Source organism: Schistosoma haematobium, chromosome 4 (assembly GCF_000699445.3).
Source record: "Schistosoma haematobium chromosome 4, whole genome shotgun sequence".
Classification (NCBI taxonomy): Eukaryota; Metazoa; Platyhelminthes; class Trematoda; order Strigeidida; family Schistosomatidae; genus Schistosoma; species Schistosoma haematobium.
The window spans coordinates 32296507-32323553 of record NC_067199.1 but is presented as its reverse complement, the minus strand read 5'-3'; the positions used below and the strand labels follow the sequence as shown (position 1 = coordinate 32323553).

Genomic DNA, 27047 nt, shown 5'->3' with positions numbered 1-27047 from the left:
TAATTAGTTTACAAATATTATTGACAGAAGGGGTTTTGTGGAGATTTTAGTAACCTAGAAGCTTCCAGGTTTTCCATGATGGTCTAGCTTCAATTGAATCATGATTTCAATTGAAGTTATTCATAAAAATCAACGGAATAATTTTGTATAAATAATGTTTATTACATTTAATACAAAAAATAAAAAAAAACTCTTTACTGTTTTGATAGATTTTGGTAATTTATAAGAATGCCAACAACTTGTGGATTTCCTAATTGTCGATTTCGTTCACGTTATCGTGGTGCTGAAGATAATCGACATTTTTATCGTGTACCAAAGAAACCTGCAATATTACGAAAGAAGTGGCTAGAAGCAATAGGTAGAACTGAAGAAACAATTGTTAGCCAGGTTAGTTATTGAAATGATTGATTTTTTCTGGTTGGGTAATGATATATTAGTTTAATTTCTTTATTAGAAATAAGTCTAATCACAGTTATCTTTACATTAAGAGTATAATACTAATGAAATCATTGCAGACATAATGTGCGTTGAGTTTTAGTCGTTAAATATTATTATACACGTTTAATAATGGTCAGTAGAAATGATCAATATATATATTTATTATAGTTATCTCTGAAGATTTTATTAATTAAAAGGATGTTTTACTTGTAAACTTACACTAGTTGGAGTATTAATGAACATTATGAAGTAAAAAGTTGCTGCATAGTCCCGATTTGAAACTTATTATTAACTAGAAATAAAATAGTATAAAGAATCTTTTATTATCTCAGAAAGTATGGTCCTGTTATTTGTATAGACCGTAGCTGATAAGATTGAAAAGTTGTGTAAAAGTGTCGATCTCAGTCAATGTCAAATGAGTAAGATTAGTTTATCACTGGATTTACTTTTTTTTATAATCAGTAATTATTAATGTTTCATATTTATTGATACTTTGCATTATTCATTCAGCTACGAGTATGCAGTGGTCATTTTTATGGTGGAGAAAAACATGAGGGTGATGTGCCGGTTGCTGATCCAGCAGTTGATGAACCAATAAGAGTTGAACTACCTCCTAAAATCTCACGTTTTCCATCAACAGTGAATAAAAGAAACTGTTGTGGTACTCGAGGTGGTGGTGGCGTTGGTCGAGGAAGAGGATTGCATCATACTCAAGGAATTAGAAATAAGATGTGTTTTTTAAAATCAGGAATGCTCAATTACATGACAAAACATAATAGTTGTTTAAATATGTTGGGATCATTTAAACCAAAGCACACATTGGCATCCAATTCAACCCAATCATCTCCAATTCTAAGAAACGACCATAAAATTCGGGCTAATAAGTCAACTAATATCATTAACAGTAATAATGATTCTAATAGTCCACTGATGTGGTTTAATAATTTATATTCTCCTCATATTTATGATTATCTAAAAACAATCTCACTAAATACTTCTACATCATCATTACCTGAATTAAATACAAGTAAAAAATATTTATATGATCCAAGAAAACACTTCAATCCAACCTCTATTAATAAAGATCAATCTGTTCTACAGAATTATTCATATCAATCACCTCAACAAATAAACTATTCAATAGATAAATACACTTCATTTATTCATACTTCAAGATGTCATACTCCAATCACTTCAACAACTGTCTGTTTAACAAATCTAATTCAAAATGAAAATAGTATATTGAAAAAGTCTTGTAATTCACCTTCCAATAGTAATGATAATATTAATAATATAAATGGTATTATTAATGATCATAAACCACAATCTGCATTCTCATCAGTAACAAGTATGTTTGAAAATAATAATAATAATAATAATAATAATAACAATATAAGTAAGGATTTCATTAATGACAGTGATTATCTAATGAGAACTTCATTACTATCAAATAAAGAACAATCTTTATTGAATATTCCTACGGATACGACTAAAAATCAGTTTACTTCTACAATTTCAATACCATTTACATCAAATTTATCAACAGATTATTTTTTATCATTAACATCAGTAATCAATAATGTTTTAACAAAAAAATTCACTGATACTTATACTAATTCATCGAAATTACATAGTTACAATCAATTATATCAACAAGATGAATTATATAATCAAAATTATTTAAATAATGAATATAATTCATTATCAAATTATTCATTAAATATAATCAATTCAAATAATTTAATTAATAATAATTCAATAAATGAAATTAAAGATTTATCTATTAAATCGGAATTCATTAAAGAATATGAAAATAGAATGAAATATCATATAAAACCTAATGAATTCTATTCATTCAATGATTCTAAACAGAATAATCATGAAAGAGTAGAAGATAATGATTGTTTTATTAAATTGAATAATTATAATGAATCAGTAAATGATACTGTTTATTGTAATCGTTTACAGATAAAAGGTTTGTTATCATGAATAAGTTTTATGTTTTATTATTACAATTTAATGAAAATGAATATTTAGATTTAAAGAATGTTGCTATCAATAATTCTAAAATATGTATTGTACTCTTTTATTAAGTTTTATACTTTCAACTAGTTATTGACTATTTATTATTGATATTATTGGTTATGATTGATAATCGGAAGCTTCAAGGTTATCACTCATACTAGAATTAGTCGGCATGATGTATCGTATTTAAATCATCATTTTGACAAGAACTCAAGCATTAAATGTATATATGATTGTTTCTAATAATAAATAGGGCTACTAAAACCAATCCAGTCTTCTGAATCGTCAATAAGTTGTATGTATTAAACTTATTGTAATTTATTTCATACGCATAGTTCCCTTTATTACCTTAAAGAGAGCCAATACAAAGATTAGTACGGAATAATATGAATTCATTTTGTTTTTTTAGATTCTTTTCAACTGCTTACAATCTAAAATGTTAGTGAGGATGAATAACATAACTTTAGAGAATGTTGCCATCAATGGTTCTCAATAGAGTTGTACTCTTTGACACTTTCGACTATATATTATACATTATTATTGATACCATTGGTTATGATTAGTAGTTTGAAGCAGTTGATATTATGCATTGTATTAAGATTGTTTTTAAATTAAGCAAAAAAATTTTAAATCATCATTTTGACAAGAACCCAAGTAGTATATGTATATATGGTTGTTTCTAATAATAAATAGGGTTTCTGAAATCAATCAAGTTTTCTGGATCGTCAATAACGTGTATGTATTAAACCTAAAGTAATTGGTTCTAAGTGAAAATATAGCACTTTTTATATTCATAAAAACTCAAAAGTGATATTTTCGGTGTAAATTCCATTACTAGAATGTATATTTTTTAGAACTAATATATAGTTTTTGCGAATAACTAATTTTTGGTTTATATCATTATTACGATAAACATGTAGCCGTAAATAAATCCTCAAAATCAATAACTCTTTAATTCTTTGATATTTGATGCTGACCACTATAGTTTTACTGGATTCACCTAACTGAAGGCTCTCGGTCACACATCCTCACTAGGTCATGAATAGGTACGCCATACTACACATCCCTTTCAAGTACAAGCCAGCTTAGACCAAACATTCCTTCGATACACCAATAGCCTTGCAAATATATCTTCGAACTCTTTCATTTCTGACTTCAGACTTGACTGGGATTATAAAGGTGTTCCTGATCAAGGCGTTGTCGAGCTCCGAATACTTATGGCATCTTTAAATATATTTTATTTGTTGAAGAAGCTAGTGACTATCTAGACTCAGTAGCACGATGATTAACATGTTAGTTTTTTAAAGCAAAAGGTATTGTGTTCTAGTCTCGACGTCAATATCAATAGTAGGATGCACATCTATTCAGCCGAAGAGTCCGGAGTAAAATGAAACGTTTGTTCTGGATTCCATTCCTTGACCCAGTTCATCTATTTTCTAGTGTTTGTTTTGTTTGAATTTTTTATCTTATGATTAAACAATACAAGTTAGAATAATTAATATTAATTTTTCTAACAATTATAAAACAGGGATTTTTTATTACCAAGAAAGTAAACTTAATAAATAATTGTCAATGTTCCCCTTAAAGTGACACTAATGTTTCCCTGTTTTTTTGTCAACAAATTGAATGTACTTAAAAAATGTCTGTTACGAAATGATCTATTGAGTATGTAATTCGAAATGTATGATTTTTTAAGGGATTCCAAAGTCACTTCTTTTTGATAAGTGAGAGTTATATTCATCAACGGGTTTGTTACAGATTTATTTTTATTTTCTAACTAGTTTATAAATATTTTTATGAAACGCCTAATTGATAGAATTCGATTGGCACTAAAAAGGAATCGAGAAACATGACGTACATCACCACTCAGCAATCAGTCAGTCGTAGGTGCATCTTAGTGCTATTAAAAGGAAAGTTAAGACACAGATAGCTCAATGGTAACGTCTAAAACTATGAAGCTGGATGAAATGATATCGTATGTACCAGGGAGCAACGGTTTATTCAAGATTACAGGTTCACCTAACTAACAAGTGCCAACTGTTACGAAATCGATGTCTAGGGTTTCCAGTCAATTACCTCTAACCCTAACCTTACGAAACATTTGATTACTTATTTGAACTCTTACTAATTAATTACTATACTGTAGGCTTAACGAACGAACTTTTCTATTGACGAAGAATTGTAATTATATGATCAAATAAAATAACTCTGTTTATGTATTACAAGCCTTCGAGTTATCTTTCATCAAAAATCAAGGCATATCATATTTGTGCTTTTGATTTTGAAATGAATATGTGTTTCTTTGAATTCGAGGCACAAACTAAACAAAATAACTATTAAGGGATCAAACTGTTTCCTCAATTATTGTAAAAAAGTATTAAATCATTTACAGAATGACTACATTAAAAGATAATTAAAATGTTCACTTCTCTATCTTATAGAACACTTTTACATTGAAGGGAATACATTGGTTGATGTGAAATTTATCGCTAATCCAAAAACAAACTAGTTTTAAAAAGTAATTAATCAATCAATCTACTCTGATAGATTTACATATGTTTCATTTTGGTGGAAGTTTGTTCTTTGAGCTGAATTATTTGATCATGAAGCATTCAGTAGAGAAATTCGATTAGTTCACTTTTATTTGAAGCTCGTGCTGATAATATTGTTTTAAAGGACAACGAAAGCTATATAATTAAACCATCCGGTTCAAAGAAAAAAACCTCCATTAAAATCATCTAATTAAACTATAAATCTTTTCCACCATCTCAAAATCACACAGATTTCACAAATTGGTAAAATAATGAAAGACTACTAATTCTTTTCATAAACCTACAGGATTTGTGTAAGGATATATGGGGCTATCTGAGGAAAAGGTATGGTTCGATTCCTGTGCTTAATAATAATTAAAGTTATATTCACCCTCACGTATGAAATAATATGGTGAATCAGTTTTATAGTAAATAACGTGAAATATTTTAGTGTACATCATTTGCATTGACGACAGTTTTTTTATATCAGAAATTAACATCAGATGGTAAATGTCGTCTTAAAATTTTTTTCATAGAACCGTACACTTAGTAACTGTATGGTTATTAGTAAGCAGTATTGCGTAAGATTCCCGAAAGTTATAGTAAGATGTGACTTACGGAATTAAATCTTGGTATTTCATTATTTTATTTTACTTCACTCTTTTAGCTATAAGTGTCGATCTTATTTTAATTATGTATCCTTCAACTTCTAGAAGTTATTTCTTTTTCTGCTGTAATGTACGATAACATTTTGAATTAGGGTGTACTAATAAGCATGACTTCATATTGATGTATTTATTTATTTCATATAGAGTTTTGGAGAGCTTTAAACAAAACTCATAAATTCTTTCATAGCTCTGATAATTCTGACTGCGAGGAAAAAGCTCACATAGTTTTGGTTTTCGTAGAAGTTATGGATATATTTTTATGATCAATTTCAGTGTGGGAGTGAATTGGATTCTGAATTTAGAAACGATGGAATGTGGTTAGAAATAGAATGCAGGACCCGTATTTCATTCTACTTAGGATTCGTCAGCTGTATGTGCTTGGATTTCATAGTTGATGTTTACCCCAGGAATCTAACATAGTACCGTTCGCTTTCGATGCCATAGTGTTATTCACTTAGCTACTGAGTTCAGATAGCATTCACTTCTGCAATGGGTATGAGTTTTAATACAATTTGAATTTTAAAATTGAATTCATGAGTCAGTTGAAGCTAGACCACCATGGAAAACCTGGAAACACTGGGTGGCCGTTTCATTTTATTGTGAACTTCCTCAATAGTGCACCTCCACGATCCCACCTCGCGAGATTCAAACCCAGAACATATCGGTCTTCTGCACGGACGCTTAACCTCCAAACCACTGAGCTGGACGACATCCAACGGTGTTAATGTCCAACTTCAACCAGTCCACGAAGTTGCGCCACTGTACACCATTGTCTTCAGTGAGTTGATATCTCACAATTGATATCACCCAATTGAACTTCACTTGTCACTGCTTCTCACTAGAACTCCAGGAGTATCTCTTGAAGTCAGTCACTAGTGAGCAAATGGGTTCGAATCTTGTGGGGTGCGGGATCATGGACACGCACTGCTGAGGAGTTCCATACTAGGACGAAACGGCCGTCCAGTTCTTCCAGGTTTTCCATGGTGGTCTAGCTTCAACTGACTCATGATTTCAACCAGTGAAATAATCATTGAAACAATCTCTTATCATTGATTACAAAATGTTAAAATTAGTAGATTCAATAGTAAACAAGCAGTAAATATGAATATTAAATTATTAGTTCATTAACTAGGTAATTAATTACAGAATAATTTACAAATACATTTTTAAAAGAATATGATTGGTTAATTGTATTAACTACTTTTCAATTGAGGAGTATACTCATTTGTATGTGTGGGCGTGTAATTAGAGAAGTAATTTTTGAAGAAAAAATACTATTGAAAATAAATAAATGAATATGGAATCTAAATAACTTTGGTTAAATAATAATAATAATAACTTTATGGAATTCCTTAGGAACAATAGATGTAAGATAATTGTTTAGTATAATTCCCAATATTTGATTTATTTAAATATTGTTATTATTTTCTTTAAAACTTTAGGATAATACAATAGCCAGTTGTTTTAATCACAAATGAAGAATGTAATTTACATATCGTTTTGTATTTTTCACAATTATAGTTTGTTATATTTAATTATGAAATGTAATTTAGTTTTGTTTACATTTGTAAGGCTTCATTTCTTTTCTCTTTGTTGCTGTTAAGGCCTGAAATTGACTAGTCTTTGTTGGTATATATACGTTCTGAGTAGATTACTTAGGTGAAGTTTTGTTTATTGGGCTAGATGATTTAGTCGTGTAGCTTTTATCGTTCTTTTGAACGTAATCATCAGCACGAATTTCTGGTTGAAGTGAAGTGTTAGAATTTCTCCATGTTTGACTCGCAACTTGTCCTGTCGATCTTTATCTTGGTTAACTTGGTTTTATCATTTAGTTACAAGTTTCTATTATATTTGTATATTTGTATATAGTGGAGTCAAGAAAGCGTGTTTCATCCGATTTCAGATTCGTTGGCTTGGTCTTTCTTCGTCTCAGTGTTAACATTCACATCGGGATTCGGACTCAACAACTTGTGTATTTGAATTCAGTAGCTCACTGAATGATGAGTTGAATATATCAAGTTAAAGATACTAGTTTCGAGTCTTGGTGTAATTAATAACACTGAAATGACTGAAGATGAATGAGTTCAAAATGGGAAGAAGAGAGTCTCTTAGATTCTACCACTTGGCAAAATCTAACTTTAACAGAAACATTTCGTACACTCATGATCAGTGTTATTATTATTATTAGTTCGTCTGTATTGTTTTTCAACTAGTGAGAGGTATTTTGATCTACAGAGACGGTATTAAAATTTCCAATAGAAATTCGAAAACCTCTAAAAACTTGCTATCAGTTTACAAATAGTCATAATCAAGATGATCGGTTTGGTGTTAGTTTTCATTACGGCTTACATGATAAGTTTCATCATGCTAGTGTGTCTTTTCAAGAGTATTGATCACATTTTGGATAATATTGAAATTTAACTAAAGTTATTTCATGAATCACTTAACAGTACATGCACAAATCATGTTTATCTCAACCATTTGAACATCAGAAATAATAATATTTTACATAATTTATGTAAATTAGATGAATTTTAAAGTGAAGACGTTAGTAATGAATTAAAAAACAGTGACTATCTATCACTGGTGGATGGCGGCTGGCAGTGGAATTCAGGACGCGCGCTTCGTTCTATGTGGGACTCATCAACTGGATGTACCTGCATTCCAGAGTTGATGTCCACTCCGGGATGTGAACCTAGTACCGTTCGCTTCAAACGCCATCGCATTATCCACTTAGCTATTGAGTTTTGATAGCTACTGGCTTGTGCAAAGGGGTAAAGTTTAATTCATTTTTCTATTGGTTGCTTGAATCTTCCCGTTGCAAGTACATCCAGCTGACATGCCCCACATAAAACGAAACGCACCTCCTGGAATTCACTACTAGCCACCATCCATCTTTGCTTATAATGCTCGTGACTTAAGGCGATATCGAGGCAATCTTCATATGATGCATATATATAAATAAGAGATTGATCAATTGCAGTCCTAAACATTAACGGGAAGATTCAAACAACAATACAAAATAAATTTAACTATCATTGGTATTATCTGTTTCTAAAAGATAAATATGATTTAGCGTAGATTACATGTTAATTTAAAGTAACGATTGTAAAGAAATTAAAAAGAGAAATCTTATCTTGAAAAACAGCTTTAAAACTAACAGCTTCCAAGAAAAACATCCAAACAGTTTAAAGTACTAGGTTATACAGTTCATATATTGTCCAGGATTTAAAGATATTTCGATCACTGTATGTTGTACCAAGTTTTCATATAAATGAGACATAATAATCTCTTTTTACAATCGATTATAAATTAGATAGATTATTGTAAATTTTTGTTAGATTCCAAATCAATCGGTATAAAGTAGGGGAGATTTTCTACTATGACTACTAAGTATCTGTTATTAGTAATAGGCATTACATCATTGCTTTTGATATCAGAAAAGAATGAATATTTAGATTTCTTCATATAAATAACTTATGCGATGACATATAACGTTTCACTTTAGTAAATATGTGATAAAACGTGGATAGATTTGTAAACTTTTCGATGATTCCATTTCTTTGGCTTAATAAATCTCTAAGAGAAACTCAGTTACTTACTAGTTAGCAGATTTAATCTAATCAGTAATCTAGAGCTAAGTCTTCCATTCAATGGACTGAAATCACCTTACATCAGATATACTCTGTCTCACTATCCAGTAACTTAAACTAATGGTCACATTATAACATAATCGATCAAATTTGATCAGCATTTATGATCAAACAAAATGACACTGTTTACTATTAAGTAATCAGTCAACAGTATGAAAATTTGTTGTTATATCTGTTCAGTGTATATACAACCTCAGTATTTAATAATACGTTAATACAATTAATAAGAACTATTCAGTTACTAGTCTTAGTTTTAATTAATAATAAGTACAGCTAGATTGAAATTTAAAGTTATTTTTATTATAAAAAATAATGTGTTATTATTATTATGAATGTTCATTTTCCTTTGGTATTTTTTTAAAGAGGAAAGATCGAATCAAGTAGAAGATATTCCTTCATTAAATCGCATAGTTCAATATGTGATTTTTATTGGTATTGACGAGTTAACAATTGAAATGCCGATTCTTCACGATGTAATTAATCTGTTATGTGTTCAGTATTCAGATTTAAAGAATCTTCCTGAACATGTAAGTATACTGTTTAATTATTTTTTTCTAAATCACAATACATTATTATTTATAAAAGATTAAGTATCATGATTACTTATTTCAAACTAAGATGGAATTCTACTAAATTTAACAAAATCAAGAGAATCATGGTAATTAGAGATGGTGTTATTAACAGTTTACTGATAAAAAAAAACAGAAAAAATTATTAGAAATTATTGTTTATAATGAAATAACATTAAGTGTATGGAATTATTGACAACATGAGACAACAAACAATTATTTCTTTTTATCAGAAGGGGGAGGGTTTACATGGTGGTCTAGCTATAATTGATTCATGAACTCAACTATTAAACTATTTCTTTTTAATTTCAATAGTTGAGATCATGAGTCAATTAAAGCTCGATCACCATGGAAAATCTGGAACCACGGGATGGCCGTTTCGTCTTATTGTGGGACTCTTCAGCGGCACGCATCCACGATCCCGTCTCACGAGATTCGAACTCAGGACCTATCGATCTCGCGCACGAACGCTTAGCCACTAGGTTTTAATGTCTAACTCCAACTAATCCATGAAATTGAGCGACAAATTCACCATTGTCTCCAGTGAGTTATTATCTCACAACAGACCTGATTGAACTCCACTTGTCACTGCTTCTCACTAGAATTCCAGCAAATACCTCTTGAAGCCAGTCACTAGTAAGTGTACGATGATTATTGTCAGAAGAGGTTTTGTGGATATAAGAGTAATTTCGGTAGTTGAGATCATGAGTCAATTGAAGCTAGACCACTACTGAGGAGTCCCATAGTAATACGAAGTGGCCGTCCAGTAATTCCAGGTTTTCATGATGGTTTAGCTTGAATTGACTCATGATTTAAACACTTGAAATTATTATTTCTTTTTAGCTTGAGACTTTTCACAGTGCTTGATTCAACTCAATATTATATTGGAACCATACATTGTAAGTGTCGTTATATAGTACTTAGAATTTACATGCTAGGAAAAAATAACTACCTAGTTTGTCCTGAAATTTAGTAGCCCTCTAAATGATGTTAGTCCATGAGAGTGATAAATTTCAAGCTAGTCCAGTGATACTACTCGAAAGCACTGAAGGAACGATATCATTTCCAAACGTTGAGAATAGTGGTCTAGTTGGTTAAGCGCCTGACGCGAGACTGATAGGTCCTGAGTTCAAATCTCGTGGGGTGCGGGATCGTAGATGAGCACTGCTGAGGAGTCCTATACTAGGACGAAACGGCCATCCAGTGCTTCCAGGTTTTGTATGCTGGTCTAGCTTCAATTGACTCACGATTTCAATCAAATCTTTATTTAACCAAAAGTTTTTATTCATTAAATTACTTATATAAGTAATCATTTCAATTCATCAACAAGAGGAAATATATCTTAAAATTATGTAAGAAAATGTAACATTTCTATTCACAGAAAACATATGAATAATAATAATAATAAAACTGTATTAGTATTAATAATAATAATAATAATAATAATAAAAGACAAGGTACCTTATGCATTATGTTTTATCAAGATAATGTTTTTGTTCATTCATAGATACAATTAACAAACATATATTGAAAGCAAACATTTTTTTCACTTAGGAAATAAAGTAACATTACTATTATGTTACTCAAGTAAAATAAAGTTTTCAGTAGTATTAACAGGAACAAAACAAAAAAATAATAAATAAACAAGAATTTATTAAAAAAAATTTTTCTTTCTCTCTTTTTTTTCATGCATATATTTATAATCAAGATTCGTCAAAATGTTTCAGATATAGTTACTTATCAGGAAATGATATTGTCAGCTGAATATCTTCAATATTTCTCAGCTTTGAAAAATATTTACATTCCTGAATGTTTAACTTGTATGAATTGTTGGGATGAAGTGAAAAATCTTGGTAAGTTCAATGAAAAGAAAATGATGTTTTAACGTTTAAATGTCAGTGTTGAAAATTGATATGATCTATTTTGAATAAGATTCAAGATATTTTAATGTTAGGTAGTACATTATTTTCTATTGGAAACTCTTTAACTAGATAAACCAGCATCTAACTATTAGTATTTACACAGAAATTCGAACTAAATAACTTTCTTTTCAAACACCAAACTTGCTATCCACTGAACTATTTAGGTTGAAACACCATCAGCTTGTGTAGTATGAATGAATTATATTTAATTTCAGTTTATGAATCTTCCAATTGTTGAATTACTGGATTTTAATCGATCCATCTTTTTTTATCTAAGTTCATCATGAGAGGATCGTCTTAATCTGTTTATTTCAGAAAAAGTCTTTACATGTGATTAAAATGTCCTAAATAACTTCGACATTTCATGACTTATGTTACATTCAGAGAATTGTAGTGGTAAATATCTCAAAACACAATAGTGATTTCTTTAGGAAAATGTTGATAAAAATTTCATTTTTTTCACATTATTTTAAGCATATACATTAAATCGCAAGTAATTTCAATTATCTTGACTTGTTTTAAAACACCTTTCTTCAGTAATATGGTTGACTTACTTAATTGGACATTTTATTTCTTCTCAAGTGAATATTTAGTTAAACAAATATGCTCTATGTGATTTTTGATGACTAATGATTTATTTTGTTGAATTTTTAAACGAATACAACTTTTGTTATGTAGATACTTTTCCCCTCTTAATTATAGCGGGAATTTTCATTCCCTCATTCCCTCACTCACCCACTCACTCCTACTTTGCTCTTCCTCTTCCCTTATCCTAATCCCACTACAGATTGATACGGTAATGAGTTAAATTGGGTGTGACTTATGTAACCAAGTTCTTATAAAATGAAAAAAGAAAAAAAATGGAAAGATAATGATATTCGTAAACACATATTTGCGTGATAAACTCAATGTGCGATAATTAATTTGGCTATTGATTTGCATTGTCCCATATTCTTATTTCGAATTAATCACCATGTTACATACATAAGGAAAGATAACCATTCGTCATATTGTATGCTAGTTATAATATGAAATTATTATACGCGTAGGATAAGTTTATGATGTAAAACTTTTGGTAATTCTGATGTAAATCTATCGTATAAGTAATATTGTTTCAATTCTTATACAATACAATGGACATATTACCTATTTGTTACGATCAATAATGTTATCTTTCGTTCAGATAAAGAACTTTTCAATTGAATTCGAACTACCGAATCATAAACAAAGCGCCCATTCTTCACACCAAAGTCTGGAAACGGTAAACGTTAAAAATATGTATTAGTGTTTGAATCAACTACTATAAACTTAAGGTTGAGTACTTGATAAAACATAGAGATCCAGTAATTCGAATTATTGTTTAGTCGTAGTCTCCAAAAATAAATAAAACATATGACAATTGCGAATTCACAAACAAATCAATAAATATGCCAGTTTACTTGATTAGAAACAGTTTTAATCCTGATGTTAAAGTGTGGTTCTATAAACGTCTCGAGTCACGATCTGTTTAAGTTCACGTTGTAGGATCACCATTGGACTTTTTGTTAGCAGATGCAAAACTGGAAAAAAAGATCGATAAAATAAATCATCAGTCAGCTAAAATTTTGTTGTCACTGTATTGAAGATAGTTTAACGGTGTAAGAAAAATAGGGATGAATAGGATAATTGTTTGAGCATATTCAATAACCTTTGTTCAACAATTACATTTAATCATGAATAATAACTAAGTGATAGTAAAACATTTTTAAATGTTCACTTGGAAAGAATATCACATAGGATAACAAAAAGAGGCATCAATATAAAATCACCGACTGGCCAATATACTAACTTCCACAGATATAAAATAAACTTGAAGTCCTGGCTTGCTTACTTACTTACTCCTGTTACTCCTCGTGGAGGAGCATAGGCCGCCCATTAGCATTCTCCATCGAACTCTGTTTTGAGCAATCCTTTCTGGTAATTTTCAGTTGCTACTCATCATTTAAATATCTGTTCCCAATTCTTAATGCAGTGTGCTCTTCCTCTTGCTGATCGAAAGTAAACTAAATAGTATCCTTGAAATAATGAACCGATCCAAGTTAAATCGACTTTTAAGACCTAGAATCAATGGACTTCTATTTCATCCTTGCATAGAACTCTTCGGCAGTACACATTCACTCCTGAGGATCAAACCCGAAATCATCGGTTTAGCGTACAAACCACTATATCCGAATTCAACGATCTTAATGTCTAACCTCAATCTATATGTTGTTATTTTTTCATTGAATTCTGTATACCATTAGAAGTCATAACATAAACATAATCAAATATACTGGTAGTACAAAATACATACTACCTATTAACTCTTAATTAACGAAAGTATCTTATTATTCGACTCGTATCAAATTTCTTTCTTTCTTTTTTATTTTGAATCGGTAACATGTTTGTCCCTACTTTAGAAAAAACAAAAAGGTCAATATACTTTAACATAAATATACGTTAAACTGGGTTTGATAATTTTTTTTTAGAAAAAAAGGAATCACAATAAAACATACAAATTCATTGTTCAGTTTTATTCTTTTCCCTTTTTTCTTTTTGGAGTATTTTCAGATTAAATTTCAATTATAACTTTCTATATAAGTAAAAAAAGGAAAAAAGAAAACTGAATTAATTAGTTAGTTAATAATGAAATCATTATTTATTATTATTATTATTATTATTATTATTATTACTGATAAGAATAAGTTATATTAGTTTAATTTAATTGAACACACTTCCAATGTATAATAGTTAGTAGTATATTAGTTCAAGTCTTATTGTTTAATATTCATTGGGGTATGATAAGGTGGTATAATTTGCAAATGTTTCTTTTTTGTATTCTATTTTAATTTATCTAATAATTATTTTGGAAATAAAAGATTTATTTGTCGAATATATAGTGTGATAAATAATGAAATGCCCTTAAATGCCCTGGTACGACTTAGGGTGGGGATAGTTAGCTCTCCCTATTGAAATGCTCTCAAACAGTCATACATATACAGCTACTGCTATGGTAGTCCTACTCACTGCCTTCTCATAGGGGGGCGGTGTTGTTTGCGAAATTGAGAGGACGGAAAGAGAATATCCAGCGCTTTAACCGGGTTGATGGACATAAAAGATCTACCTAGGGGAGTGGGAAAACCCTGATTCCAAACCAATGGTGCACATGAGCTTCAGGATGCTGAGGGAACAAATGGAGTATGAACCAATTATTGATGACCGGCTACCATCGGACTGAATTTCCTGACGTTGCTCCATTACCTTGTGGGTCAGACCTTTAAGTTGAAGGCTTCGTGTTTGGCCCCCTAAAAAGCACCTACTTCCATTTGGGCACACGAGCACTATCACAGCCCATACACAAATCAAGTGACATGTGTGGTACATGTGTATTCAGTGCCCCTTTCTACCAATATTTATGTGCTCAAATAAATAAATAAATAAGATAATGAAATCTGTATTTTATCATTCTATTTAATAGTAAATAGTTAAATCACCATAGAGGTAGTGAAGCTGTTCATAAGTTGTTTTTATCATTGTGGAGAAATTGATTTCTCTTTATCGTAATATAAATTCTATGAATTATGTTGTAATACATATAACAATTTCTACGACTTGATATAACAGTGCAGTTTGTTTTGGGTAAGATGGTTAGGAATTATGAACCAAATATTTTTATGGCTTAGGATTCATTAACAAAATGTGACTGAAATTTCGAAAGATGTGATTTTGTCGTTGAAAGACGAATACGCGTCACCTGGCGTCAGTCAATCTATAGGATTTGTTAAGTACAAAAGACTAGGTAATATAAAGGTGGCTAATGCTGAGTGATCGATTGTTGGGAATATATCTGTTCTACATGAAAGCAATTGAGGTCTAGATAGCTCCTTGATAATTTCAGCTACAAAAGTATCGTGTTATGTTAACAGTTATAGATAAGTTTCCTAGCAGGCGGAAACTTGGATGGAACTTGAGTTTTAGGTTTCCTGTAACTGCCATCAACAAGATGATACGGTACTATTGGTCTTTATTCAGTCTGATAAATTTCACAGTCAACCAGTAGGATCAAGAGTAACCTAACTTCGTGAAATATTTAAGTCAGGGTTATCTAACTTTTTATCATCACGGACGAAATTCTGATTATCGATTGGAGATCTGTGAGGCGCACCGATGACTGATTAATAACAGTCCATGTCCTGAACTCCTTGATTCTGTGTATCACCAACGGATGCTAACATGTTACTAAAACGATCCTAAGTAAATCATATATCATAGGAAACAACAAAGTTTAGAAAAAGAAAACTGAGCAAAATCTTCACCTTCACAGTAGCGTTTAATTATTAGAGCAAGTCTTTAATTTTTATCAATAGCCTGAAAGAATAATGAGGATCTTTCGTGATTTTATAAACCTTTCCGACCAGAAGTCAGTTTTTATATCATTATTATTAGGAGGTTTAGTTGTCTAGCTGTTGATATTAGGGGCTGAGTTGTAATCAGTATTTTTTGAAATATGTTGATCTCGTGCAAACTGCCTCGATATAAGTGTCATGTCACAAGTTGTTAAGAGTCTTGGCGTGAACATTGACACTATGGTGCAGGTGTATCCAGCTGACGAATCCTAAACAAGAAGGAGCGCGAGTTATGGATCCCAATGTTAGCCATGACCTATCTGTTATAGATAATCCCTAAAACCTAAATCACGGACTGATCTTGGTTAAAACATCCCTGAAAACCCGGGAGTAGTGGATGGCTGTTTCATCCTGACTTAGGACTCCTCAACCGTAAGCATCCACGACCCTGAGTTCGGGAATCGAACCCAGGGCCTTCGGTCCGGTGCACAAACCTCTGACCCCCATTCCATTGCATAATATCACGGACTGACTGAAGTTGCACACTAAGAACGTCGGATCCCGGCTTGGCAGTTCGGAGTTTAAATGTTCACGCGCTATACCGAAGAGCTTTGTTTTGATTCCCTGATATGGAATCTTGAAAGGGCACTGGTGAGGTGTTCCATGCCAGAATAAAACGGCTCCTCAGTGCTCACGGGTCTTCAGCGACGCTTTAACTAAGAATATTTCGTAATTCAAACTATGAAAATTCTACTATTTCCATCAATCCCCCTGAACGACCCTGCATAAATTGGTACTACTTGAATGATTACTGATAATTAGTAAGTAGTAAAATATATACATAACTCCACCTATTCAAACCTGGATGTAGACACTGATCAGTAATTGAAAATTCATACATTATGTAACTCCCCATGCAACTAGTATTTTAACATTATGTGAGCTATTACCATCATAAAATATTATCTTGGTTTCATCAGTACATTTGAAAATTGTTGTTCATGAGTTCCTGCTAAATTTTTGCACAAAACGTCGTTGATCTGTAAAACATTCACATAACTAATGCTCGTTTATTTTAAGATTTTATCTTTCTACACTTTTACTCTTACTCAATGTAGATTGCTTTTCTATTTTTCTAATGCATACTCAAATACACTTCTATTAATTACTTTTTTATAAAAATATTATAATTTAGGCATAAATTTACACATCGTACCATTGGAACTTGATGTAAATAAATCAGCTGATTTCATTATTGGTATTATCCTATCCACACATTATGATATCATGTCGATTTATGTGAATGACAAAAATCAACCTACTGTCAAACGACCAGCATCACCACCTTCACAATCGATAATGAACCAACTAGTGCAAATTAACAAACCGCTATATAATCATACTAATGATATTGTATTCAAACATACTACTACTAACGACCAAACAATAGAGAATATTGTATCAAACAATCAAGGGACCCACTTAAATACTGATCGAAATATTCAAATCGGTATTATTGGTTTAGGTAAGTTGGTTAATTATTGACTCGATATTTGTCTATACAAAAGTTTTCATCTTCAATTAATTTTTCCTGTATGTGGGAAAATCCATTATTCTACTACACATATGTTTATTGTTATTCGTATGGCTTTAATCTATCAACATCATTCATTGAGTAATTTCAGTAGCTTCAATAATATTCGTGTGTAACAATTTTCGAACCCAAGTTTTGCTATTGGCTGTTTTGAGTTATGTAATAGTTCCTTTTGGATAATCTCTCTTTAATTATCAATTTAATATCAGATATAATTTTCCAACTACTTCGATAAATTACATAAAAGTGTAGTGATATAAACATAATTTTTGTTGTCCGTTAGTTTTATTGGTCAGGAGAAACAATTGGTTTTTCAAATGGCAATGTTCTTACTACATAGGTTTCCTCCTCAAGGCTTAATGGTTACATCTCAATAATTATTACAGGGAACGAATTTTATATTAAGTAAATGTCAAAAGTGACTGGAATGATTATCAATCTATAACAGAATGTCATAAAAATTATCAATAATTGATTCTAACAAAACCCATTGTTTAATTGATAGATTATCGTACTAATTCAGTCAATAGTTGTATTTCTGACTTCTTTTTTATCAGAATACTATGCGAAGATCAACTATCCTATTAAAAAGATGAATTTGCAAGATCAGATAGGATAATGATAAGAGTTCTTGAGTGTTTGATCTCATAATTAAGCTATCAAAAGGAATTTTCCAATTCATAAGAATAAAAGATAACTTATACTAGTTTAAAAAAATTAGTTTAAAACAAATCTGATAGTATCAACTACAGAAGATTATTATGAGGTTGAATAAGGTCGACATTAGATCCTGTTTGACTAAGTTCTCCTGCAAGATGGCACTCTTCAACAAGACATGTCTAAAACCATGAGAGAACTAATACTCCCTGTGAGGTTTGAAAGCATTTCACAAAGCATTATGCTCTGAAATATTATCACTGAGCTATTCGGTCCTGTAATGATCTCCTGTGGGTTTGAGACTTTAATTTTAAAAACTGTTATAACCAGGTTATAGGAAAGCTGATGGAATAACTTGAACAGGTGCAAATATAATCTACGTTCTGCATTCTATACATCTGACTGTTTGACCGATAGAATAAATAGGGTTTTTTAATCATAGTAAAGTATGATTGGTAGAGTTTTCCTTATGAAAATAAAAAAATCAGGTTTCAAGTGTTTCATAGATGAAGTTTCTGTCTATACCAGAATGGTATACTTGATTACTACCTTGTATTTTATTTATTTACATGATAACCTCAAATAGATTGTAAAATTTACAAGATCAATATCATGAAAGATCTTAGTTAAATGTAAATTAAATAACTCCATCTCTATCGTTGATTTATTTTTGTTTCTATTGTATCTGTACTTTTCTCCTTTTTCGAAAACAGGTTCAATCAGTTTGACTATTATACGTCAATTAGAAAAATTTAAGTATAATATTCGTGTATTTGATAAATATTTACCTGACGGAATTGACACTGTGTTCAATTTAAATTATACAAATAATCATGAGGAAATTATTCATGAATCTGATTGGATTATCTTTATCCAAGAAGCGAGTATCCTAAAGGATTTGAAATTATTTGGAAAAAGTGATATCTATTCTCCGTTGACAGTGAATGAAATATTTAACGAGAATATAAAAGCTAAAATGAAAAGTGGTAAATTTATATTCTCGAATATATATATATATATATATATATATATATATATATATATATATATATATATATATATATATATATATATATATATATATATATATATATATATATATATATATTAATCAGAGAAGGGTTTTTGTAGATATTATAGTAATTTTAATAGTTCAGATCATGATTCAATTGAAGACAGATCACCATGGAAAACCCGAAAGCACTGGACGGCCGTTTCGTCCTATTGTGTGACTCCTCAACAGTGCGCATTCAGACATTAACACCATTGGGTGCCGGTTCAGTGGTCTAGTGGTTAAGTGCTCGCGCATGAGACTGATAAGACCTGTGTTTGAATCTCGCGAAGTTGGATTGTGGATGCACACTGCTGAGGAGTCCCACAATAGGACGAAACGGCCATCCAGTGCTTCCAGGTTTTCCATGGTGATGTTGCTTCAATTGACTCATGAATCCAACTATTAAATTCATATATATATATATATATATATATATATATATATATATATATATATATAATACTAGATACTTTATTTTCCTCTCAGTTTTATTCTGAACATTAACATTGAGATCCAGATATATTTAGTTGGTGAATCTGAAATAAGACAAAATAAGTGTCCAGGACTCCAGTGCTAGACTTGAATAAATATTTCATGAAAAAAATTCACTTTAGATTAAAATAAGGAAATTTTATATTTATGAATTGAATGAATACATACTATATAAAATCCACTTTGGAGTTTTGTTGAGTACTATATTATGTATTTCAAATTTTATTAAACGACCCTTTGGTTTTTGAGTGATATCACGGTTCGGAATGTTCCATTGGCATTATTCATACCATTATTGACATTGGTAATCATAAAGATGTAAGAGAGTAACAAATAACAGGCATTATGAAATTAATGATCTAATTTCCACTGTTGATGGTTTAAAAAGAATATATACGACAAAATGAACTCTTTTAATGTTGATTAGTTATTTTACTAAATATTTACTTTGGTAAGACATTTATGTCATTTTGTGTCAAAATTACATTTAAAGAAAAAACAGTTGTATACCGGCTCAGAGGTTTTAGGGTTAGGTGCTTATCATGAGACCTGATAGTCGCTGGCAAGGTCATGAATGCACACCTCCAAGGAGTTTCATGCTAGAATGAAACATTTATTCACTGTTTCATGGAATGCAACCGTTTCCCAACTAATATCAGCTCATGATATAGAGTCCCCTATATGAATAAGAATTATGTCTCTGCAAAGTCACTTTAGTTAGTGGTAGTAATTGTGTTCTAAATGCTGACTTCGTGATACGAATCTTGATATTTATGTTGAGGACTGTGATCACTGTGGTCAATTAAGTTAAAAAACAAGTTAGTTATTCCTAGATGGTGTTTTGTAAACATCGAAATACTTTGAAAATGTACTTTGTTTAGAAAATATAAACTGTAGGATGACTTTGACTCAGTGGTTTAATGGTATTGTGGTTTTTGAGGAAGCAGGTGTTCTTAGGTTTGGTACAGGTTGAAGCCATGAGTATACATTATGAAGAGTATTCAACATGTGTTTCATCATAGTTCCTATTTTTCAGTGATTCTCTAGTTATCATCATTTCTTGATGAAAAGTACTTTTACATAAGTAGCTGTCATACTTTCTGAAAATAAAACAAAAACTGGATACGCTTTATTCAGTCATCTTATAATCGAGTATGTAGGTATATCATAATTTTCCATCTCCTTTCATTCCAATTGATTCAATACGTTTTAATTATCATTTATACTACCTTTATATTTTATTTAATTCCCCTACGGACTTTCTGAGATTTGTTTAAACATGATTATATTATGTTTCACTTGAATCATATTATTACAATCATTACTGATGATAGTCTCTTAGTCTAAGCATAAAAATTAACGATTTAATAACACATTTCATAGAATAACATTTAAATATCACTTAAATTCTTGAAAATTGTAGGATGTCATATATTATACATTAATCTGGTTGACGATTATCCACATGAAGTAATTACATTGAATACACTTGCTCACTCTGGCTATGTAGCAGACATCTATGTATTATTAAGGAAACCATGTGAAAAGTTAACTAGTAAGTGTATATTGAAATTTTTATTCTGATAGTTACTGTTTAATATTGTTTACTGTTTTCAGTTATTGTTATCATTATGACATGATTTCAGCGTACGAATATAAATGTACTTAGTAAGCACTTAGTAAGAATAGATGAATTATGTCTAGCATTGAAATTCAGCGTGCATATTTGATTTTATTTGGAACTCCCCAACTAGATGTACTTGCACCTCAGTGTCTGTGTTCGGATTGAATGTAACTCAAACTAGGTATCCTTCGTTTCAAACTCAAACGTGTTATTCTTTGAGATACTGATCAAAGATAGTCGGTAAATTGCTGAACGAGTACATTTTTCATACCACTAGTAGTAAAGGTTTAAATTATCTTGTTGTTGATACTGAGGACTGAATTCTGATCAGCTTTGTTATGGGGGTTGACATGATATAGCCATTTCGTCACGTATTATTTTGACTGCCTGGTAATTATTAGTTCAATGAAGGGTTAATTGTTTAATAAATTAATCTTGGATGTTAACTTGAATCGTTAATCCATTCAATCATGAAATCACTTATTCATAATCATTATTAGAATTTAAATATGGATTTTGATTTTTTCCAAGACTCATTAGATTGATGTACTTACGTTTCTGGTAATGTGAATATTTATAGTTCTGGTAAGAAGCAGTTATCAGTGAGTTTTAACTGTATAATGTAAGGCCGTTGAAAGATAGCAAAGCGATATCGTGAGATAACTGAATGTAGGAATGTACGGGACTGAATGATGTTAAGCTCTCACCTCAAAACCAAGGGTTTCCAGGTTCGATTCCTGAGTGAGTCATTAATTTTGATTGCTTAAGAGTTCCATATTAAGACAAAACGCTCGTTCAGTGTTTCCTGGTTCACAGTAGTTGTCTAGATAATTTCATTTTAATCTCTATGACAATATAGCTGTATATTACTGTTTAACTCTTGATATGTCTTTAAACGAGAGTTGATCATAATAAACGTTGTTTTAAAATAAATTTATCCCTACTCTAATTATTTAGTTGCTTTTTAGCTAAATTTCTGTAAGATAAGATTGTTTATACGTACTGTGAGTCATATATTTAATCTCTAGGATAATCATGAGGAATTTCTTATATACAGTCTGTAAAAATTTGTTCACTATTTAATTAATCGGAGTATACGAAACCAGAAAGTAACAATACCTCAGTACATGAAATACTTGCTTTCTATACTTAAAGGTTAAGTACTTTTATGATCCAATGTTGATTCGATTTTTATTAAAAAACAAGATTTTAATTGTACCGTCCTTTTTGAGTGAAAAATAAAAAAAAATCTGTTTTCTTTTGTGAATTAAACTATCTTACAATGAAATGAATTGTATTGATAATAAAATACTTGAATCAAACGTTAGTCTGAAGTTATCTACACCGTGTACATCAGGTATCTTTAAAAGTTTGATTTCTAATTACTTTAACTGGTTATTCAGCAATCGTTCCCTAATTCTACAGCTATAATACTTAATTCATTTGCATTCAATATTTATATTTATTCGATAAATCACTGGTGATGTTGAATACAACGAAATAGGATTGAAAAAAATACTAACTAAAAAGAATAGATTATAAACGAATACTAAATCTAGATAAGTTTAAGATATTCCCTCTTTTATTATTCTGAACAAGGTTTGTTAAGTATACAATTAATAAGAGTTAATAACCTTTGGAATTTTTCTGAAAGTTGGATTTATTTGTAGATTTCGTGATAAATATACGGCAAGACCATTATTTATAGACGAACTAATCAGATTCACAATAACAAGTCATGGATTTCGGCACGAAATTCTTTATAAATTTAGCTAAATGGCGTCTTGACATTTTAGCTGATGTCACTTCGGGATAGAAGCCCTAAATCTAATTGCTATCCCTAACCATCAACTGTAAATCGCAATCCTTATACTTCACACAGATTTAAAACCCTCATTTAACTCTAGTCAGTAGGTGAACATTCTCAAGGCCAGTTTAGCGTCGCTCAAACGTCGTCCATAAATTACAGTCATACCCATGTTAGAACTTTAAAATGTATGAATCAGAACATAGATATAAACAATAGTATTTTTTAATTGAAATCTACAAAAACGATGAAGTAATCACCTTTTCATAACAATTCTGATGTTACTTAATGAGTAGTCAAAGCTTTAACATCATTTGTTTTACTTTACAGATGAATTCAATATTCAACAATCATCAACTTTAATTTGTTTATATAATAAACTCAATAAACTACAAGTACAATCAAAAGAATTACGTAGAAGTATGAGTCAATTTGTTCGGAGAAATTTGCTTAAAAATTTGATATTTATACCTAAAATCAATGAAATAACTCAAACTGATGTGTATAAATATAAAACTGAACCACAATTTAAAGTGACTTTGAATAATCAAAAAATGAGCACATTGAAGAAAAATACAAATCTGCATCAAAAAATACGTAAGTTTATTCATGATATTTATGAATTCACTTGATAGTTATAATTAGAAGTCTTTTTTTATCCGTCCTAGTGACTAAGATAAACTCACTGGAACTGTAGTGGACAGAACACCGGTGGGGACAATAGAATGTATTGAACACAAAATTACAGGACTTGTTAATAAAATCTAACAATCATAATGTAAATGCTTAATTTGAAAAGTGTCCACCAATGGTTTCATAATGACTCAGACTTCATTGTTCTTGCATTTTCATAAAAATTGCATTTTGTTTCCATTCTTTACTGTTCGATCCTCTTGTCTCTCTGCTGCCAGACCTTCTGTTCACGACTAACATCATATACTACTTATGTCAATATAAGTAGCACACACCACAGAACTATTTAAAATATAAAAACTACGTATAAATAAAATCAGTGCGATAAAGAATTCAAAATACTATAAATATCATTCATTTGGTATTATTTGCATGTTTCTTCACATATGCCAACAAAAAATTAATCAATTGTAGTCCTAAACAACAATGAGATGATACAAACAAACAATACTAAGTGAATTTAATCTTCACGTCATTTCACAAACAAGTGGTTAACAGGACTCAGTAGGTAAGTTGACTTTATGGTGTCGTTTGAAGTGAACGATACTGAGTTCAAGTCCCGGAGTAAACGTCAACTTTAGAATCCATGTATATCCAGATGAAGAATCTCAAATAGGACAAAAATGTGCCTCCTGGATTCCACTGCTAGTCACCATCCATCAATGTTTATGACGAATATCAGTCTAAAATAGTCAGCTACCTTTATGTTTTATCTAATTAATATAAAAATAAATATAATGAACACGATTATTCGTGCTATTAGGAAAATTCTATTCACGAGTTGATTATTACTTAACATTTATTTCAAGGGTTAAACATCTACTGGTAATATGTTTGTGTATTACATTCAGGATTTTAACTAACAATGAACATTTAACAAACATTTGCTGGTATATACTTAAATTGCTTGAAGTCATTCAATTTTTTAAAAAAATACATTGATAATCGGCTATTAATATCATAATTAGTCAAATAATGAAACACAGTTAAATGATAAATTTGAGTTAAACCTTGAAAACTGATTTTATAATAAGAATCATTGATGATCAAAGAATAATTAGATTTATGTTTATAACGTAATCTCCGGCTTTTTTTAATCATGAAACTAACTTCTTTCTAATGAAGGTAAAGTTTAATTTACAGATCAAAATCATATAAAATTTTGTAGCCTTTTAAATGACTAAGTCATTTAACCATAAGTAATTTAGGACCTGTCATATGTGTACATTATTAAAAGTCAAGTCACTACATTGGGACAGTGAGATGGAATTATGTAGACAAATTCTAAAGTAATGGGAGAAACAACCGTATCAATGATAGTAAAAAATATTAGACAAAGACAATATTATTAGAGAGGAAAGAATATATTCGTAGAATGAGAGCGTATTATGATTTGAAACATCAAGATCTAAGGGAAGACAAAAAGTGAATGAGTTTGTGTCATTAAAAAAATCCGAGCCATTTTAATGATAGTCTCAAACTATTAGTCGCGATAGTCATATGAACTAACCTGAGCATACCAGTGCATCTCAGTCCAACTGTTAGTAATTTTGTATACTAGCGGTACGTTTTGGTTTGGTCACCTCTAGATTTCTCCCAACCGCTACTCTTGCATCATTCGATATCGCAAATCAACATACACTAGGTGAGAATATGTAATGTACATCCTAGGCACCTCAATAGATGAGGATTTACTGTTTGATTAACCGGATTATTATTATTATTATTTAGTAGTCTACGTTTAACCTCGGTATTGCCAACTTGGTGGCCACGTCATACACAAGCGAATTCCCGAAAGCATCTTTAATCAATTACTAGTAACTTACAACAACTCTTTACTTTTAAAAATCACGTTTCACAGCTATGCAGTAAAACATAACGAAATACTACTCAATAAACTCGTCCTTTGGTTGCTGGATAGACACCTAGATGACTAAAAAAAGAATTTTATTCACTAATTTAAGTGGTCACTACCTGATTTTAACACAGTTACTATAATTACACTGGATTTTGTATCCTCCCTTATTATTATTATCATCATCATTGTTTTGTGTCTATTTTTTATTTACAGCACTTCATGGGATAAAAAAGCATCTAACATTTGGTATCAATTCATTAGTAGCTTCAAAAACTTTGAAATATTATCCTACTCATTGTGGATAACCATGAATTAAACATATTCATTGATGAAGAAGATTTGTAGCTCAGGTGGATGATTTTGATGAAGTTTTGCTCTCTAAGTTGGATGGTTTGGTCATGGAGCTTTGATTGTTCTTCTGAACGACATCATCAGCACAATGCACCACAACCAAATCATTCAGCTCAAAGAACAAAACTCTATCAAAATATTCATTGATCATTAAGAAAAAAACTGATTGAAAATCTATGTATATACATATATGATCATCTATACAGATTATTATTTGATTCCAATAATAAACTATATATATATTTGTACATAATTGACAGATATGCTTGTTGTGCAATGTCATTTATAAATTATATTATCTAGAATTGTCTAGTGATATTTTCTTCTTCCATGTTAATTCTATTTCGTTTTTAAGAGAAAAATTCTTTATTACTCCATAATCAATCTTTATCAGTGGTAACCAGTTATCATTCATCCATGAATAAAGTCTTACTTTAGTTCTTATTTGTGTTCAATCAGTATTTTGACGATACTTTATTAAGCATGCAAATTATTCAATATTATTGACTATTATATATCATTTTATTGTATTTATTATTGAAATTAAATATGTTTACTTTTTCATTCTTATCTACATCTTCATTTTATAATATGATTTGTTTTTTGTTTTGATGTAAAGACAATTCTTAAGTGAAAGTTATTCAATTCTTTCTGTTTTAATTGTGATGAATATTTTAGTAGGGCTCTTTATTTTGTCGTCAATTAGATCGGATGATGTTGTCGATGAGCTCACCACTTTAGTGGCCC

The 27047-nt window shown here is 30.4% G+C and overlaps 1 protein-coding gene across 1 annotated transcript; it reads left to right on the top strand.

Annotated features, from left to right (window-relative positions):
• Positions 1-228: 228 nt before the first annotated feature.
• MS3_00007870 (uncharacterized protein) lies at positions 229-26254 on the top strand (the record flags this gene model as incomplete). The annotated part of the gene is made up of 9 exons (XM_012936342.1): positions 229-387; positions 949-2413; positions 9679-9842; positions 11593-11737; positions 17366-17695; positions 19135-19407; positions 21391-21522; positions 23729-23995; positions 26163-26254. The coding sequence occupies 9 exons, from the start codon at positions 229-231 to the stop codon at positions 26252-26254; spliced, it is 3027 nt and encodes a 1008-aa protein (XP_012791796.1).
• Positions 26255-27047: the final 793 nt, after the last annotated feature.